General features: G+C 40.1%; 1 protein-coding gene across 1 annotated transcript in view; it reads right to left on the bottom strand.

Moving 5' to 3' along the window:
* The window catches only part of KATNA1 (katanin catalytic subunit A1), a 35,670-nt gene extending 22,421 nt beyond the window's left edge, over positions 1-13,249 (bottom strand). Inside the window, exons 1-3 of the mRNA XM_044247063.1 lie at positions 12,969-13,249; positions 5,496-5,670; positions 2,121-2,278 (exon numbers count right to left, since the gene is read on the bottom strand). Coding sequence (XP_044102998.1) covers positions 2,121-2,278; positions 5,496-5,657 — 320 coding nt within the window. The 5' untranslated portion in view covers positions 5,658-5,670; positions 12,969-13,249. The remainder of the gene's footprint in view (positions 1-2,120; positions 2,279-5,495; positions 5,671-12,968) is intronic.
* Between the last annotated feature and the right edge of the window lie 4,666 nt (positions 13,250-17,915).

The raw sequence follows: 17,915 nt of genomic DNA, 5'->3' as shown, positions 1-17,915 counted from the left end.
TTACAGGGCTGTTATGGACTGAATGTGTCCCCCCAAAATTCAGCATCATTAAATCTCTCATCCCTGAGAAACCATTTAGAGTAAGGGATTAATTAAAGTTAGGGGAACCGGGCTGGCTCAGTCAGTAAAGCACGTGACTCTTGATCTCAGGTTGTGAGTTCAAGCTCCATGTTGGGCATGGAGCTACTTAAAAATAAATTAATTAAATAAAGTTAAATAAGACGTTGATCTGAGGACCCTGTCCTTGTGAGAGACACCGGAGAGCCTGATTATTCCCAAAGACAGAGACAAGGCAGCTGTCTGCCCAGAAGAGTCCTCAGGAACCAAACTAGCGAGCATCTTGATCTTGGACTTCTGGTCTCCAGAACTGTGAGAAATAAAGACAAATTTCTGTTGTGTGAGCCACCAGTGTGGTGTATTTTGTTATAGCAGCAGGAACAGACTATTAGCACAGGGGCCAAATGATGATTCTCCAGAAAGAGGAAAGAAAAATAAAGTAAATAGGAATAAAACATATTTATAGGCAAGAAAAAATAAAAACACAACTTTACTCATTATTAGTTCTCCTGAAATGAAGAAAAAAGAAATCATAAATGTAGAAAAAGATTCACTTACAAATATTCACTTTATAATAACAAAAAGTGGAAAACAACTAGTAAGAACACGATTAACTATGTAGGTTATAAATAACCCTTTAAAAGCACCCAAACCTGCAATATCTCCTAGGTAAACCTGTATTATTTCAGACTCTTAGAGAGTAAAAACCCAGAATCCACATTTTAATAAGTGCCCCAAGAGATCTTTAGGTATTCTAGAGTTTGAGAATAACTGGTACGGCAGAGAATGTCAGCTTTATAATCAAATATATCTGTGTTCAAATTCTAGCTCCACCAATTATTAGCTTTGTGATAATGGGGGAAAGTCACTCTTCACCAAACTATCTTATCTGCAATATAAGGAAAACAGGACTTATTTGAAAGGCTAACTGTGAATAAATGAAATAACATGTATAGTTCTAACAGTGCTTAGGACACATGAGCACTCAACATCTAGCACTTATCATAAATTACAATCAAGCAGAGAGTTACAAATGACAATGTGAAGCTGAAAAACGCATGAGCAACGTCTTCCTTATTAGTGCAAGGTTCTCAAACTGCTTAGGGGACAAAGGACCTGCAAATCAGTGTTTTTTTTAGAATGCTCTTACACACTCCCACGTTTAGGTCCACAATACAAACTAGGAAATTTACTATGTGAGTGGAATAGACAAGTGACAACCATCTGAAACTTGTCAGTAAAAAATATGCAGGAAAACCAAGCATGACTGGCTGTGTAGAACATTTCAGTAAGTATCACTTTCACTGTTCATTTGCCAGCTCCAGAGAATAGGAAGCCAAGGGGAAAAATGGCCAGAAAAACCCCTAAAATAGAGAACATTTTATCCTTTTCTTTCTGTGAATTAAAAAGCCCATTTTTCAGGGCACCTGGGTGGCTCAATTGGTTAAGTGTCTGCCTTTGGCTCAGGTCATGTTCCTGGGGTCCTGGGATCGAGACCTGCATCGGGCTCTCTGCTCACTGGGGAGCCTCCTTCCTGCTCTCTCTCTGCCTGCCTCTCTACCTACTTGTGATCTCTCTCTGTTAAATAAATAAATAAAATCTTTAAAAAAAAAAAAAGAGCACATTTTTCATTTTAACAATTTTGATGAACAGCATTATTCTATGCTAGCCTGTTTGAGAACTACTGTTTTAATCTAACTCCCTCACTTTACCTAAGAAAAATCTGAAGCCTAGAAAGATTACATGTTTTTTCCAAAGCTACGGATAGTGGCAAAGACAGAATGAGAGCCCAGATATTTCAATTCCCAGCTCCTTCCATAAGATAATGTTGTCTCCACTACTTCTATAACCCTACTCACAAAAGCGTATTTTGGATTATTTCCACCTAAGTTTAATTTATCCACACGGGTCATAGTTACAGGATACACAATGTAAGAGTTCTATAAAAGGCATTCAGTAAAAAACCTTCTCCTGTTCTGTGTCCTGACCACCCAGGTCTCCTAGATATAGACAACGCTATTCGTTTTCTGGGCCAATATGTTTCTTGAAAGGTCTCCACTCACCTTCGTTCAACAGGCACAGGTAAGGACCAGACTTCCCCTTCAGAGGCTGGGAGCTCATGCTGTGCAGCTTTCAGTGGAGTGTTGTCTAGCTTAAAGCTCTCCAGGGTTTTCATAATATCCTTAACATGTTTAGCTTCCACATTTATTTCTTGCCAAACCTGGTGTCAAAGAAGAATATGGCTCGTTAAATATCTATAACCACTAAATCAGGGCCATTTATCTTTTTTTTTTTTTTTAAAGATTTTTATTTATTTATTTGACAGAGAGAGATCACAAGCAGGCATAGAGGCAGGCAGAGAGAGAAAGAGAGAGGAGGAAGCAGGCTCCCTGCCGAGCAGAGAGCCCGATGCGGGACTCGATCCCAGGACCCTGAGATCATGACCTGAGCCGAAGGCAGCGGCTTAACCCACTGAGCCACCCAGGTGCCCAATCAGGGCCATTTATTAGAGATGTTGGAAACCTCCATTTTGATATCAGCAATCCCATAAACCATGGCAAAATATTCTGTCAAAATTTTAAGGATGGTTCATTAAGGAGTGCCTGGGTGCCTCAGTTGTTTTAAGCATCTGCCCTTGGCTCGGGTCATGAACCCAGAGTCCTGGGATCGAGCCCTACATTGGGCTCCTTGCTCAGTGGAGAGCCTGCTTCTCCCTCTGCCTGCCACTTTGCCTACTTGTGCTCTGTCTCTTTGTCAAATAAATAAATAAACAAATAAAATTTTAACCCCCCCCAAAAAAAGAATGGTTCATTATGTTTTTATTTGCAACTGTAAGAAAAAAATGAGTTAAACATTCTGACCAATTAAATCATATTACTAACATATGGTTTGTACTCAAACTGCTAACATACTGAAGTTAGCTATAACTTTCTTTTTGGAAATTCTAGTAAAAATAATCCTTTTGTAAATTGCTTCTTTGATGGTTTTTATTCTGTTATTGGACTTTTTTTTTTTTTTTAAGATTTTATTTATTTGACATAGAGAGATCACAAGTAGGCAGAGAGGCAGGCAGAGAGAGAGCAGGAAGCAGGCTCCCCAGTGAGCAGAGAGCCCAATGCGGGGCTCTATCCCAGGATCCTGGGATTATGACCCGAGCCGAATGCAGAGGCTTTAACCCACTGAGCCACCCAAGCGCCCCCTGATATTGGACTTTTAAAATGGTGATGAGAATGCACTAATTTCATAGCCCATTAATGGACTGAAACCTATAGTTTGAAAAAAATGGCTTCAGATGACAAATAGCACAATTCACATAAAACCAAGATTTCTTTTAAGCATTCTCGACTCAATTTATAAACAATATATACAAAATACTGAAATAAAGTTGGTAATGTTTGGTTTTTTTGGTTTTGTTTTCTGGGTGTTGTTTTTTTTTTTTTTTGGTAATGTTTGGTTTTAAAACTAAATGATTTAAGTATCTTTACCAAAAAAGCGTAGACTTTTGGGGCACCTGGGTGGCTCAGTCAGTTAAGTGTCTCACTCTTGGTTTTGGCTTGGGTCATGATCTCGTGGTTGTGGGATTGAGCCCTGTGTTAAGCTCTGTGCTCAGCAGGGAGACTGCTTCCCCCTCCACTCGCCTGCACACTCTATTCTCTAAAAAGTAAATATAGAGAGGTGCTTGAGTGGCTTAGTTGGTTGAGAGTCAGGTTCTTGATTTTGCCTCAGACCATGATCTCAGGCCTATGATAGCTAGCCTCACGCCTGGCTCCAATTAGCCACCCAGGCGGTCAGCAGGGAGTCTGCCTGTGATTCTCTCTCTCCTTCTGTCCTTCTCCCTCCTGCCTCACTCCCACACCAAATAAATACATAAATATCACAGGAAAAAAAAAAAAAAAGCTTAGATTTTTAAAATAAAAGTCTCCGGGCTAAAGGGGCACCTGATTGGCCCAGTTAAGTGTCCAACTCTTGATCTCAGTTCAGTTTTGATCTCAGGTTGTAGTTCCAGTCCCACCTTGAGCTCCACGTTGGGTGTGGAGTCTACTTTAAAAAAGTCTCCAGGGGGCCTGGGTGGCTCAGTGGGTTAAAGCCTCTGCCTTCGGCTCAGGTCATGATCCCAGGGTCCTGGGATTGAGCCCTGCATCGGGCTCTCTGCTCAGCAGGGAGCCTGCTTCCTCCTCTTTCTCTGCCTGCCTCTCTGCCTGCTTGTTCTCTCTATCAAATAAATAAATTCTTAAAAAAAAAAAAAAAAAGTCTCCAGCCAACAAACATAAGTCTTTCAGTGACAAATTTAAAACTCTTTATGAAATAAAAAACTTTCCCTCTTCTGGTAATGTAAGGGATATGCAGAGGCAGATGTAGGGGAAAAGGTTTAAGTTCAAAGAGGTAGGATATTTCCCTCTTTTAAAGAAATTAAGTATAGGGTGCCTGGGTGTCTCAGTTGGGTAAATGCACTGCCTTTAGTTTGGGTCATGATCCCAGAGTCCTGGGATCAAGTCCCACATTGGGCTCCTTGCTTGGCAGGAAGCCTGCTTCACCCTCTCCCTCTGCCTGCTGTTCCCCCTGCATATGCTCACTCTCCTTCTCTCAAATAAATAAATTTTTAAAATCTTACAAAAAAAAAAAAAAAGGAACCTAAATTAAGTACAAAAATGGAATACTATCCATAAAAGCAGTTTAGTGGAATCTGAGGGATAACACTGTACCAAGAAGACCAGCTCAAAAGGACTATTAAATTCTGTTAACATTTCTTTCATCTGTGATGTACCTAACCTTGCTAGAAATGCCATCTTCAGGTGGACTTATAACTTCCACACTTTCCTCATATGGGATTCAAATAGGGTCTGCTTTAGAATATTCTACAGAGGGATGTCTAGGTGGCTCAGTTGGTTAAGCGGCTGCCTTCAGCTCAGGTCATGATCCCAGTGGCCTGGGATCGAGTCCCACATCGGGCTCCCTGCTTGGCAGGGAGCCTGCTTCTCCCTCTGCCTCTGCCTGCCACTCTGTCTGCCTGTGCTCGCTCGCTCGCTCTCCCTCTCTTTCTCTGACAAATAAATAAAATCTTTAAAAAAAAAAAGAATATTCTACAGAGAATCCGTAGCCATGACATTCAGCTGTCGTCTGCAGTTTCAACAATGGCTTAATAAATTCTAATTTTACCAGGTAAAAAAATGTGATGTAGAAAAAAACCACCAAAACCATTATGTTTTTTAAATCTATTACATTCCAAAAACTATAACTGAGTAGAACTCACAATACTGATGACAGTGAATATGGATATTATTAATATAATAAATCAAATTTCAAGTAACAGCATATATAAACCCATGTAACAAACCATACACTCTTCACGTATGACTGCAAAAGGCATTGACAATCTCTTCAAGTCTTCTCTTCTGAGTGCTTAAACCATGAAGACACACAGCAGCCATGATACTCACCTGTTGCCACTTCTGCTGGAGATACGTATCTTTGACTGAATACAGATACTTATTCATCTGGTCAAGAACTCCCTGATAATACACCATCGCAGAGTCATAGTTGCCCAGCAGCGCATACTCACGGGCCAATTTTACATTCTCGCTAATCATAAGAAGACTCATGCTCACTTGTAAACTAAAAAAAAGAAAGAAAGATTTTCACATTAAATGTCTCCTAAAAATAAGTATACAAAGTTTCTCTAAAGTATATACTCTAAATAGTTTCTCTGACTATATACAAGTTGGGGTTCCTTCAAGAAGCTCACAATCACACACACTGCACTTTCCATCTGTTATTTGCTCAAGCCATTTCTCCTTCTTCAAAGAAAGTTCTTGATTCCCACACACAAACCCCACCAATGCTTCAAAGTCCAGCTCCAAGGGCAGTTCTCCCAGCATATCTACCCTCTGAACTTCTCAGTCTAAAATAAACTCTTCCCCTTCTAAAGCCCGCTGACGCTTTACCCAGACCAGGCCAAATTTAAATAAAATCGAAGGGGCACCTGGCTGGCTCAGTTGGTGTAGCATTCAACTCTTGATCTCAGGGATGTGAGTACAAGTCCCATGTTGGGTGTGGAGATTATTCACAAACAAAATCTTACAAAAAGAAAAAAGAAAAGAAAACCCCCAAACACTGGAAAATACTTTAAAAAATCAAACTATGGGTCATTTAAAAATTAAGAAACAAATCTTGGTGAAACTGATAAAGGAAAAGAAAAAAGAACATTCAAATAAATGAAACACAAAATGAAAAAGAGAAAATAACTAGATGGATCTGAGTTAAAAGTAAATGAGATTTTGGAGGCAATGGGGTGGCTCAGTTAGTTAAGTGACTGCCTTCGGCTTAGGGTCCCAGGATCAAGCCCTGCTCCCTTTCCTTCTGCCTATTGTTCCCCCTGCTTATGCTCTCTGTCAAATAAATAAGATATTTTAAGAAATTTTAGGGACCCCTGGGTGGCTTGGTGGGTTGGGCCGCTGCCTTCGGCTTAGGTCATGATCCAAAAGGCCCTGGGATCGAGTGCCGCATCAGGCTCCTTGCTCAGCGGGGAGCCTGCTTCTCTCTCTGCCTCTGCCTGCCTCTCTGCCTGCTTGTGTGTACTCACTTGGTCTCTCTCTGTTTCTGGCAAATAAAAAAATATATATATTTTTTAAAAATTATAAACAAATAAATAAATAAAAGAAATTTTAAAAAAATTTTGTTTTATTTTTTCAGTGTTCCAAGAATCACTGTTTTTTTTTTAAGATTTTATTTATTTATATGAGAGAGAGAGAGCACAAGATGGGAGAGGCTCAGAGGGAGAAGCAGACTCCCTGATGAGCAGGGAGCCTGAGGTGGGGCTCGATCCTGAAACTCTGAGATCATGACCTGAGCTGAAGGCAGACGCTTAACCAAATGAGCCACCCAGGCACCCGAAATTTTTTCTCCTTTAAAAAGTTGTTCTTCCCTTATTTCCTAGAAAATGGAATTTTAATGGAAGAACTCTACCTTTAAAAGGCTTCAGGTCCAGAGGATCTTTTTCTAGGTGGGTTTTACCTACCCTCTAAGCAGAAAGTAATTCTAATCACATAAAAGTTGATTGAGAAAACAAGGGAAAAACTGACCAACTCTTTTTAGGAGGCTGGGCTCACCTCAATTTCAAAACTGAGTATGAACAATATAAAGCCCGTTCTGCTTAGGACTATAGAAGTGGAAATCCATTAAGAGCTAACAATGTTTCAAAGCACACACACTCTCTCTCTGATCATGAAGATTCTCCACAGAGAGGCGCCTGCGTAGCTCAGCAGATTAAGCGTCCACCTCTTGGTTTCAGCTCAGGTCGTGATCTGAGGGTCATAGGGTCAAGCCCAGTGTAGGGCTCCACGCTCAGCAGGGAGTCTGCTTGGGGTCCTCTCTCTCCATCTGCCCCTCCCCTGTCCTCTCTAGGATAAATGAATAGATCTTTAAAAAAAAAAAACACAAATTTACACAGGATTACCAAGGATAATTTAAGATTAGAAAATCCATCCTTATAATTCCTCATACTGATGGACAAAAGACTTCAATGGACAAAATGGACAAAAAGAAACAAGTAAACAGCACAAGGGACAATTCAAATAAGAGAAAACCCAAATGGCGAAAAGTACAGATACTATTATTAACAGATGAACGCAAGTGGAAAGCAATCAAAGTCCCTCTTATACATTCACTAGATTAAAACCAATAACACTAAGTATTGGTAAGGATTTGGGGAAAAGGAAACCCTCACATATAACTTGTTGATTAAAAACTGGTATAGTCATTTTGAAGAGCAACCTGGCAGTCCTTAGAGAAGCTGCATATACATATATCCTATGATCCAGCAATCCCACTCTTCTGTAAATATTCCAGAGAAAGTCTCACACAGATTCACAGAGACTTGTTTTGGGATGTTAATGAAAGAACTGTTCGAGAAATCAAGGAGCTAAAGACAATCAACCTCTTCCCTGCTAGAGAAATGGGTAAGGAAATGTGCTGGAGGGGCGCTTGGGTGGCTTAGTTGATTGAGCTTTTGCCTTCAGCTCAAGTCATGATCCTAGGGTCCTGGGATCAAGCCCTGCATAGGGCTTCTTGCTCAGCGGGGAGTCTGCTTCTCCCTCTCCCTCTGCTGTTCCCCCCTGCTTGTGCATGCTCTCTCTCCCCCGTCAAATAAATAAATAAAATCTTAAAAGAAAGAAAGAAAGAAAGAAAGAAAGAAAGAAAGAAAAGAACATGTGCTGGATGCATTCTCTGGAATACTATGTAGAAGATGGAAGCAATTAACAAAATTTACAAATAGCAACATGCCCAGATCATTGAAATATGGGGTTGGGTGAAAATAAAACAAAAAACAAAAAACCTTAGATACAGAACAAGATCTAGACGACAATACCATTTTATAAACTCAAAATACATGCGCTATACAAAACACTCTTTTGCCAGAGATAAAAGCAAATCCAAAAACACATATTAAGTATCTTAGAGTGCCTTTGGAAGATAAAGATACAGAAATATGAGTGAAGAAAGAAGATGAAGGGTAAGGAAGAAAAAATAAATATTACAAAATAATGGTCTTCTATCAATATACGAGAGACAGCTTCCAGAATGGGTCTCTGTACCCTCTGCCCCCTTGTTTCCATAGCCTTGTGAAATCACCTTCATTTGAATGTGAGCTTGAAACAAACAGAATAATCAAAATAACGAAATGTCATTTCTGAGATTAGACTGTGACTTCCATCTCCTTCACTGCCTCTTGTTGGCCCACTCTAAGCTGCCCTGTGCAGAGGCTCACATGACAAAGAACTGAGGGAGGCTCCAGGCCAACAGCCAGTGAGGAACTGAGGCCTTCCATTCAATAGTCCAGAGGAGCCGAATCCTGCCATAACCATGTGAGGGAGCCTGGAAGCCGATCCTTCCTCAGTTGAGTCCTCAGATAAATGCAGCCCTGATGCCCTGATTACAGCCTGTGAAAGACCCTGAATCAGGAGCACCCAGCTACCATATGCCCACAGCCCAACCAAAGAAACTGTGAGATAAAAGTTCATGGTTTCGAGCCACTACGCTTTGGAATAATTGGTTATGAAGCAATACAGCTATGAACTGACGTTTGTAAGTAATTCAAGATTGAGCACTGGAGGGCCAAAAGAAAAAAGGCTCGTGACCTAGTGATTCCATGGAGTCATGACCACTCATAATATTCCATCTTAATAAAAGCTCCATGGCCAGGGTATATGGCTCTCTGTTACTTAGATATACCTCTAGCACCTAGAACCTTGTTTGGCACACAGTCAATATTCAGTCAATCTCTGAATGAATGAATGATGACAGGCTTTTGTTTGAACTACCAAGACTTCTTATCTTTGTCCAGTTCCTAAACCTCAGCACTCTCACATTCCTTCATCCTCAACTCATCCTTACCAGAACTGTGACTGCTTCTGCCCTAAGGCTCTAGATGCCCTATAGTGACACCTCATCTGGGAAACAATGTTAGAAGAGTATAGCTGGGGCCAGGTGCTGGCAGTATACAGTGTATCCTGATGAACCTGGATAAGACTCTGATGTCTTCTTCTCTCTCTTTCCCTTAACTGAAAGATCTAGATGGATCCAGATCTTTCCTTCTATCCCCCCTACCAAAAAAAAAACCAAAAAATAAAAAACCAAAAACAAAACTAAATCAAGTTGTTACTGATACACAGATTTCATCTACTTTTTTTTTTTTTTTTAATATCATGAGTCAATGTCCCACAACTCATAGAGTTCTCTCCAGGCCTTCCTTGAAGGTTCTGTGTTATGAGTACTTCTTTCTAGTCAGATAAAATTCTTTAGCATCCAATGAATTGACATTTTCTAACAAAAAGAAATACAAAGTCAACCCAAGGTCACCTGAAAAATTTTTGATTATCAAAGAAACAATGTGTTTACTGAAAATAGTATCAAAATACCCTTAGCTGATTAAATGTGAGACAAAAATAAATTTTCCTATTCTTCTAGAAGTCTCTAAGACAGCTTTCTTTTCAAATAAACAGCAACACTGCAAATTTATGAGACTCCAATTTTGAAGAATATATTCTTATCATTGTTAAAATTACACTGTAGTACAGAAATGAGGTCTACCTGGCACAATACCTGGCAATTTCTGAAGAAATGAGTATATTTGGAGAAAAGCCTACAGTCAAATTTTAACCACCATGAACAGTGAAGAGTATCTACTGGTTCAATTAATAAAACACTTATAAAAATGATATTGTTCAAAAACTCAGATTCTTGATTAGAGAGATTATTAAAGAGACCAATAACCTTAGGTAATGCCTATTTTATCTCGCAGCAAGCTTCTCCTTTACATTATCCTATCAGAACCAACCTTTTGCTTACATGGCTTATGTATTCACTTTTGCTAATGATTAAATCAATTTAAATTAAGTAGGGTACAACATGAAATTTTAATTCAAGTAAAAGAGTAAAAATTTTTAGACAATAAAAAATATTGTAACAAAATTTCTAGCAAACTTAATAGTTGCTGTGGTGTGGAATCTCCACAAAGAGACTTAGAGTGTCTTTTTCTCCTTCAGGATTAGGGAAAAGTGGTGATTAAAGAGACACAAAAAGAACAGGCAATAGATCCAAACATCTGAAGTTCTAGGATTCCTACTCTCTTCCGAAATAATAAATATGGGGCCTTCCTTATTTCACACCTAAAAAGGATACCATATCCACTTAATTTTTTAAGGCTTTAGACTGGGTTCCACTAGTACTGCAGTTTTACTGTAATGTGCATAGGTCACTCATTCAAGAAGTATTTACAGAGCACCTAATCAGTTGCAAGGAATTGTACTGAAGACAAAAATAAGAATTAAACCTTTAAATCCTTGAAGTTTAGTAGACGGGACATCATTTGATCTATCCTATGTGTATTTTCTTTACTTAGGAGGAGGAAACAAGCACAGCATAGTATTAAGCACAGGCTAAAAAATCAACATCTATGTTAAAAATATTTATCTGTGAGGCACCTGGGTGGCTCGGTCGTTCAGCGTCTGCCTTCAGCTCAGGTCATGCTGGGATCAAGCCCTGGCATCCAGGCTCCCTGCTCAGCGGGAAGCTTCTCCCTCTCCCACTCCCCCTGCTTGTGTTCCCTCTCTCGCTATCTCTATCACATAAATAAATAAAATCTTAAAAAAAAAAAAAAGTAATCTGTACAGCTGATGTCCGAAACCAGAAACACATGAACCTCAATCATACATTTTCTTGAAGGCATTTCTGTAAATCGAGTGTAACTTTAAATGTGACAATACAGTATTAAGCAATGTTCAGAATGTTCATCTCTGGAATATGAAAACAATCATAATACTAAGTTAAAGTCAGTAGCTAATGATTATAAATACATACAATAAATGAGTGACCCATGATCAATTACAGCATGGCATACATTCTTCTTACTTTTATAATCACTGTATAATAAATATTCAAGAAACATGAGAAAGTTATCAAAAGAGTGCCTGCTCAGGAAAAAAAGGATATATATATGTATTTAGTAAACTTTCTCTGTTTATATTTATATAAACAAAATAAATCAGTGAATGTAACAATTAAAATGTAATTTAAAAGCCATTTTCAAGCCATATCAATAAACACTACAAGCAAAATCTATTTAGCATATTATCAACACTGACCACATTGATTTGAAACACTATCTTTTTAACCAATCATGTAGCTAAAAAGAAAAGCCTAAACCTTGTTGTAAACAGAAGTTCAACAATGTTGTTAGTACAGTACATTTCACAAGATTTCCTAATTCTTGTACTTGTCAGAAGAATAACTCCAGTTTCAGTAAGATGCAGAATCGTTGTATAATATACCAAGTACAGAACCTGTAAAACGAAAAAGCTTCTTGAATAACCAATGCCATAGAGAAGATTTACATAGCTTTCCACAATCTAGGAATGTTGGAAATTAGTCAGCACTGCCTTTTTTTTTTTAAGGCATGATACAGTAATATTAACAATAATACAAAATACAAGAGTTCTGCTGCTATTCCTGTGTGAGAACTCACTGATTACAAAAAACTATCTCATTTGGAAAAGACAATAGGGCTGCACATTGAGACATTTAGTCCTGTGAACTTTACAAGAATCTTTATTGACACCGTGGTGTTCTATCATTGTGGCAAAGATTCTAAAACACTAGGAATGTTTTCAGCAGGAATAATGGTCTGATTTCAAAGAGGATTACATAAATCGATGCTTTCAAGAGAGAATGATGCGAAATTGTGCTGTTAGAATTTAGTAACATATAAAATGGCACTTTGCAATTAAAAGAGAAATTTATTTTTGATTAAATAAGGGCTGAGACTATCCACTGTAAGGCACTTAGGGATCCACGTTTATCTCTAGCTTCGTCTCCGTATACTACACGATATGAAACAAAGGTCTGGAGGGAATACATATTTTTTAAAGGTACGAACTCTAAAGCAAAAGGGCCAAAAGCCTCCCAGAGGATGCCCGGCGCCAGAGTAAAGAACATCCTCAACAATATGTACCTAACAAAATGTAAGAAGAGATCCCATTTCAAGGCTTTCGAGGTTTTTCAGGGGTGAGGGTATGGGGCGGGGGCGTGGACGAATTCGGGAGAGAACCTCTCAAAAAAGCGAAGAAATAAAGATAAACATGTTTTCCCGACCAGAGACTTCTCTAATGACACAAGCCAAGAAAAGGGATCGCCAGGAACCCCCAAAAGTCCCAGGCTGGAGAGGATCCTCAGGAAGGGGACCCGTCACCAGAGCCACAGGTGTCAGCGACAACCTGAGGACCTGAGGCCTCGGCGCAAGTAAGGGTAGTCTCACGGCAGGATGGGCAGAGAGCTCTCACTGCTGGCCGCGAGTCCCTCGCCGAGCTGGCCACTGGGGTCGGGGGGATCCCCGGAGCACGGGGAGAGTAGACACTCACCTGTGGCTGCCAGGCTCCCTGGGAAACCACCCACCGCCAGGCGGAGGGGAAGGGCCGTGCGTGGCTCAGGGCTGCTAGAAGGCAGGGCCGGTCCTACCCAGCCCCAAACACTCTGCTCCGTGCTCACGACCCCAGCACGACGGTGTCCAACCGTCACCAGCCCCCAGTGCTTCTTCAGCTCGCCGAGAATTTGAAGGCAAACCCGCCAGGGTCACTTCCGGTGCTGGGGGCGGCCTCGGTGACTCCACCGCACGCGGGGCGACGCCCCGGGAGCGAGGACGCCGGGTGGCGTGCGCGCGCCGGGCGCCAGGCACCGGGCGTGGGGCTGAACGCAGCTGGGCGGGGCTGGCGGAGCGCGCCTGCGCAGTCCGCACCGCCTCCTGGCTGCGGTCTGAGCAGTGAGCATGGTGAGGTTTTAAATTCGAATCAAGGATCATATTTTGGTATCTTTTTAAGATCTCCCTCACACTTCCTCCTATTTGATTTTCACCACACTCCTCAAAGGATAGGAAGTCAGAGTGTCTATTTTACAGGTGAGTGTCAAGGGTCAAATAATTTGTTTATGACAAATCCATATACGCAGAATTCGACTGAGGCTCTTGTCACGACATAGGATGAATAAAATAGGGAATGGGTAAACAAAGATAATCGGACGTGCTTCTAGTGGAGTTTTATTTTCTTGATTTACTTTTTTGATCTTTCTCTTAGCACAACCAGAAAATACACAATACTATGCTGTTTCAGGATTTAGATACGTACGCCTCAGTACAACTGGCCGCGCTTCCTCCAGTCTCAATCTCCATCCTCTCCCTCCACCTAAAGTGGAATGAGACACTAGACACGTTTTCCTTTATGAGTGCATGGTTATTAAAATTCTAATCTTAAATCATCGCAGCAATTTAACACAGACTTATATAAAGGCAAGTCAAGGGAAATAAATCCATTTAGTCCACAAATATTTATTGAGCAAGTACTATGCTGTCGACACTGTTGTAGACATTGAGTATATAGCGATCAAAAAAAAAATGTCTCATGTTGCTTAAAGTCTTGTAAAATCCTCGCCTAAGTAGAAAATAATAGTTTTGCTACGGTGGACAGGAACTCCATTGTAATGGAGCAAAGAAAATTGTAATTAGTACAGCTAAATAAATAAGAAAAATTAAAAATTCAGGGACATACAGATTAATTATCCTACTTAGGCTTAATCAAACTTCACCTTTTGTATGTGTACAAAGGTATGATGAATTATAAAGCCCATTTGTACTTTTAAAACTTCTCAAAACAGAGGTGCCTGAGTGGCCCGGTAGCTAAGCAGCAGACTCTCTTGGTTTCAGCTCAGGTCATGACTTCAGGGTCCCCGAGTGGAACAGGATTCTCTCTCTCCCTTTGCCCCTCCTCACTCCTCACACTCACTCTCTAAAATATATCCTAAAACAAAACAAAAACTTCTCAAAACAAAATGAATGCATATTATATAATTCCATGCATATGAAATTCTAGAACAGGCAAAAATAATTTATAGCAACAAAAAGCAGATCAGTATTTGCTTGAGGCTGAATTAAGGGCGGGAGGAAGGAGGAAAATGATTAGACTTCTCAGAGGCATGAGGAAAGGTTTTGAGGTGATGGAAATGTTACATACCTCAATTACGGTAGTGGTTATACAAATGTATATATTTATTAAAACTCTTCAAATAGAAAACATAAAATGGATGCATTTTATTGTGCATAAGTCATACCTCGATGATCAAGTTGAATTTTAAAGTAAAAAAACCTCCAGGGGCACCTGGGTGGCTCAGTGGGTTAAAGCCTGAGTCATGATCCAGGGGTCCTGGGATCTCTGCTCAGCGGGGAGCCTGCTTCCTTCTCTCTCTCTGCCTGCCTCTTTGCATACTTATAATCTGTCAAATAAATAAAATCTTTAAAAAAAAAAAAAAAGGAACTAGAGCTTCTTAAAAAACAAAACAAAAAACCTCTCCAAAGAATGGTTTACATTCACTAGTTCGTTTCTTCCTTAGTAGTACCAGTTAGGGAAACTACACTAACCTGTAGTAGCTCCTACCTCTAGGTTTCAAACAAGATTTTTTTTTAATGGGAATATAAACCCCCTTATACCAAAAAAGAACTCCAAGTTTACTGTTTTATCTATTAAATTTAAATTTTAAGAATTTACATCTCATCAGAGAAATCTAAAAGGACTTTCAAGACCAATTTATTAATTTTACTCACCTGGTCAGTTGTATCAGGCAGTCATTGTCTATATACTTCACAAATTTGAGCCATCTCTTGAGTACAGAGCATATATAAAACAAGGAAATTTTAGCCATGAGTAAGAATTGCTGAGTTTTTAGATTATGTCACAATATTTGCAGTTAACAAACTTGGGCAGATCCCCAGTGTTGTTCATTAAGCTTATTATATACATTCTTCCTAAATAATAGGTTCCATCACTGTCCTGCTACTCCCAGACTGCTGAATGCTAGGGGGAGGAGGGTGGAAATCACACCACCATGAAGATTAATGCAGCACAATTGTGTAACTTCCAACCCACCTGAAATATGTTTTTCTACATGTTCCACCTCAGTTCTCTCTCCCACTCTCTTCACATTAGTTATTTCAGACTTTAACCACTTTCCTCAAGCCACTACCCATTTCTGCCCTTTCAGCAAATCACGATGTCTCCACCCTAGGAGAAAATGGAAGCTATCAGATTGAAATTCCCTCAACTTGCTCCTTGTGGCAGAGACTGCCATCTGGCCACCAAATACTCATTTTCTTAGTAACAGAACCAAGCTTGATGAAATTGGGCCATCTGGAATAAGGACTACATTTCCAGACTCTCATGCACCTAGGTGTGGCCATGGATCTAACTTCTGGCCAGTGGAAGTGTTACATAGAACTTTCAGGAAGATAGTTTAAAGGAGAGGTCCTGAAACTCTCCCTTACCCCCTTCTCACCATCCTCTCTTTCTACCAGGTGAGAACAGGGAAAAGATGGGTGGAATATAAGCAGCCTACAACTGATATAAGTCACCCTTAGGATATAAGCCGTATGATGAAAGTAGCAGAATTGAACAGACGAGGTGTTGGCTGACTATGAGCAGCTGCCGTTCCTACCTGCTGTGGACTGCCAACTCCAGATATTGTATGTCTAAGGTGATTGTTTTGGGTTTTATATGCAGCTAAATCTAATCACAATACTTTTATCCTCCAACTTACATATCTCTACTTCACACTTGCCCTTTTTTTTTTTTTTTAAGATTTTATTTATGACAGTGAGAGACAGGAAGATAGGGAACACAGCATGGGGAGCTGGAGAGGGAGAAGCAGGCTCCTCGCTGAGCAGGGAGCCGTATGGGGCTCAATCCCCGGAGACTGGGATCATGACCCAAGTCAAAGGCTGATGCCCAATGACTGAGCCACCCAGGTGGCCCACCCCTTTGGTTTTTGCCTCCCACTTCAACGAAAGCATAGCTTCCTTTGTTTACACCCAAGTCTTCCACTTGAACCTAAAGATTTTTGCTTTTATTTCCACTTCATGTTCATATGGTTCAAAATTCAAATGATACAAAAGGTTATATAGTGAGAAGTCTACTTTCTTGCCACCCTAGAAATCCAGTTCCCATCATCAGAGATAATCAATGACATCAAATTCACTAATTACCTTCCAGAGATATTATACATGCAATTAAATAATCCAATTTATTAGTTCTTTTATGGGTTTTCTCATATTCTGCCAGTTTGTCTTCAATCAAAGGACATTCCTTTTTGGTTCTTACAGCTTCTGTTTTCTTACTGGGACTTCCTATCTTAACATTTGCTATAAGAATATTTTTCTTTACTCCAGTCTCAATCTCCATCCTCTCCCTCCACCTTTATTTCTTTTTAAAGATTTTTATTTATTTATTTATTTTGGGGTAGATGCAGGAGGAGAGTCAGAGGATAAGCAGACTCCCCGCTGAGCTGAGAGCCAGTGTGGGGCTTGATCCCAGGATCCTGAGATCATGACCTGAGCTGAAGGCAAACACTTAACAGGAGCCACCCATGTGCCCCATCACTTTGCAGTTTAAGAGCCATTGTACTATCTTTGGCAATTCCTTATGTTGGAATAGGCTCTTGCAGTTGGTCTCCACTTTTTTTCCCCCCACTGTTATATTCTTTTGAGACTAGGTCATATTTTTGTATTTCTGTGTGACAGGTAATTTTGAAGTGTATCCTTGATATTGGATATGTTACGCTATAGATACTTTGGTTTAAATCTGTGATGTATCTCTGGAGGTGCTGGTTTTGTTGTTAAACAAACAGTTAACTTGATTTGATTTGCTTTCTGCTGAGCAGCACTTCAAATGCCAGTTTCTTTTGTTCTTAGGATGCTTGGATTCTTCCCCACAGATATGTGGCAAATGATTCAGCTAGAGATTTGGGGCTTTCTCAGGCAAGATACCATGAAAACTAGATACTCATCCAGTGCCATTCCTCTCTTTCATGTGTTGACTTCCCATCCAGATGTGCCTGTTCTTGGTTCTACTCAGTTATCTTTAGAAGTGGCTGTTTTTGTATTTTCCCCAGAATTTATAATAGTTCTATGGGGGTAAAGTCAGTCGTTTAGGAGCTTACTTGGTCATAGTAGAAACAGAATCCAGTTATCTTTCAAGTAGGTCATTTGGATGCTAGTTTAGCTAATGAACTTGAAGGACCAGAATTAAATCAAATAGAAAGTTATTGCAGTGGGCGCTTGGGTGGCTCAGTTGGTTGGACTGCCTTCAGCTCAGGTCCTGATCCTGGAGTCCTGGGATGAGTTCCACATTGGACTCCCTGCTCAGCAGGAAGTCTGCTTCTCCCACTGACCTCTGTACTCTCATGCTCTCTCTTTTTCTCTCAAATAAATAAATGAAATTTAAAAAGAAAGTTATTGCAGTAATTCAGGCAAGAGCTGATGAGGGCCTCAA

This window comes from Neovison vison, chromosome 1 (assembly GCF_020171115.1).
Source record: "Neovison vison isolate M4711 chromosome 1, ASM_NN_V1, whole genome shotgun sequence".
NCBI lineage: Eukaryota > Metazoa > Chordata > Mammalia > Carnivora > Mustelidae > Neogale > Neogale vison.
The sequence above is the reverse complement of the archived record's forward strand: the minus strand, read 5'-3'. Positions and strand labels throughout refer to the sequence as shown.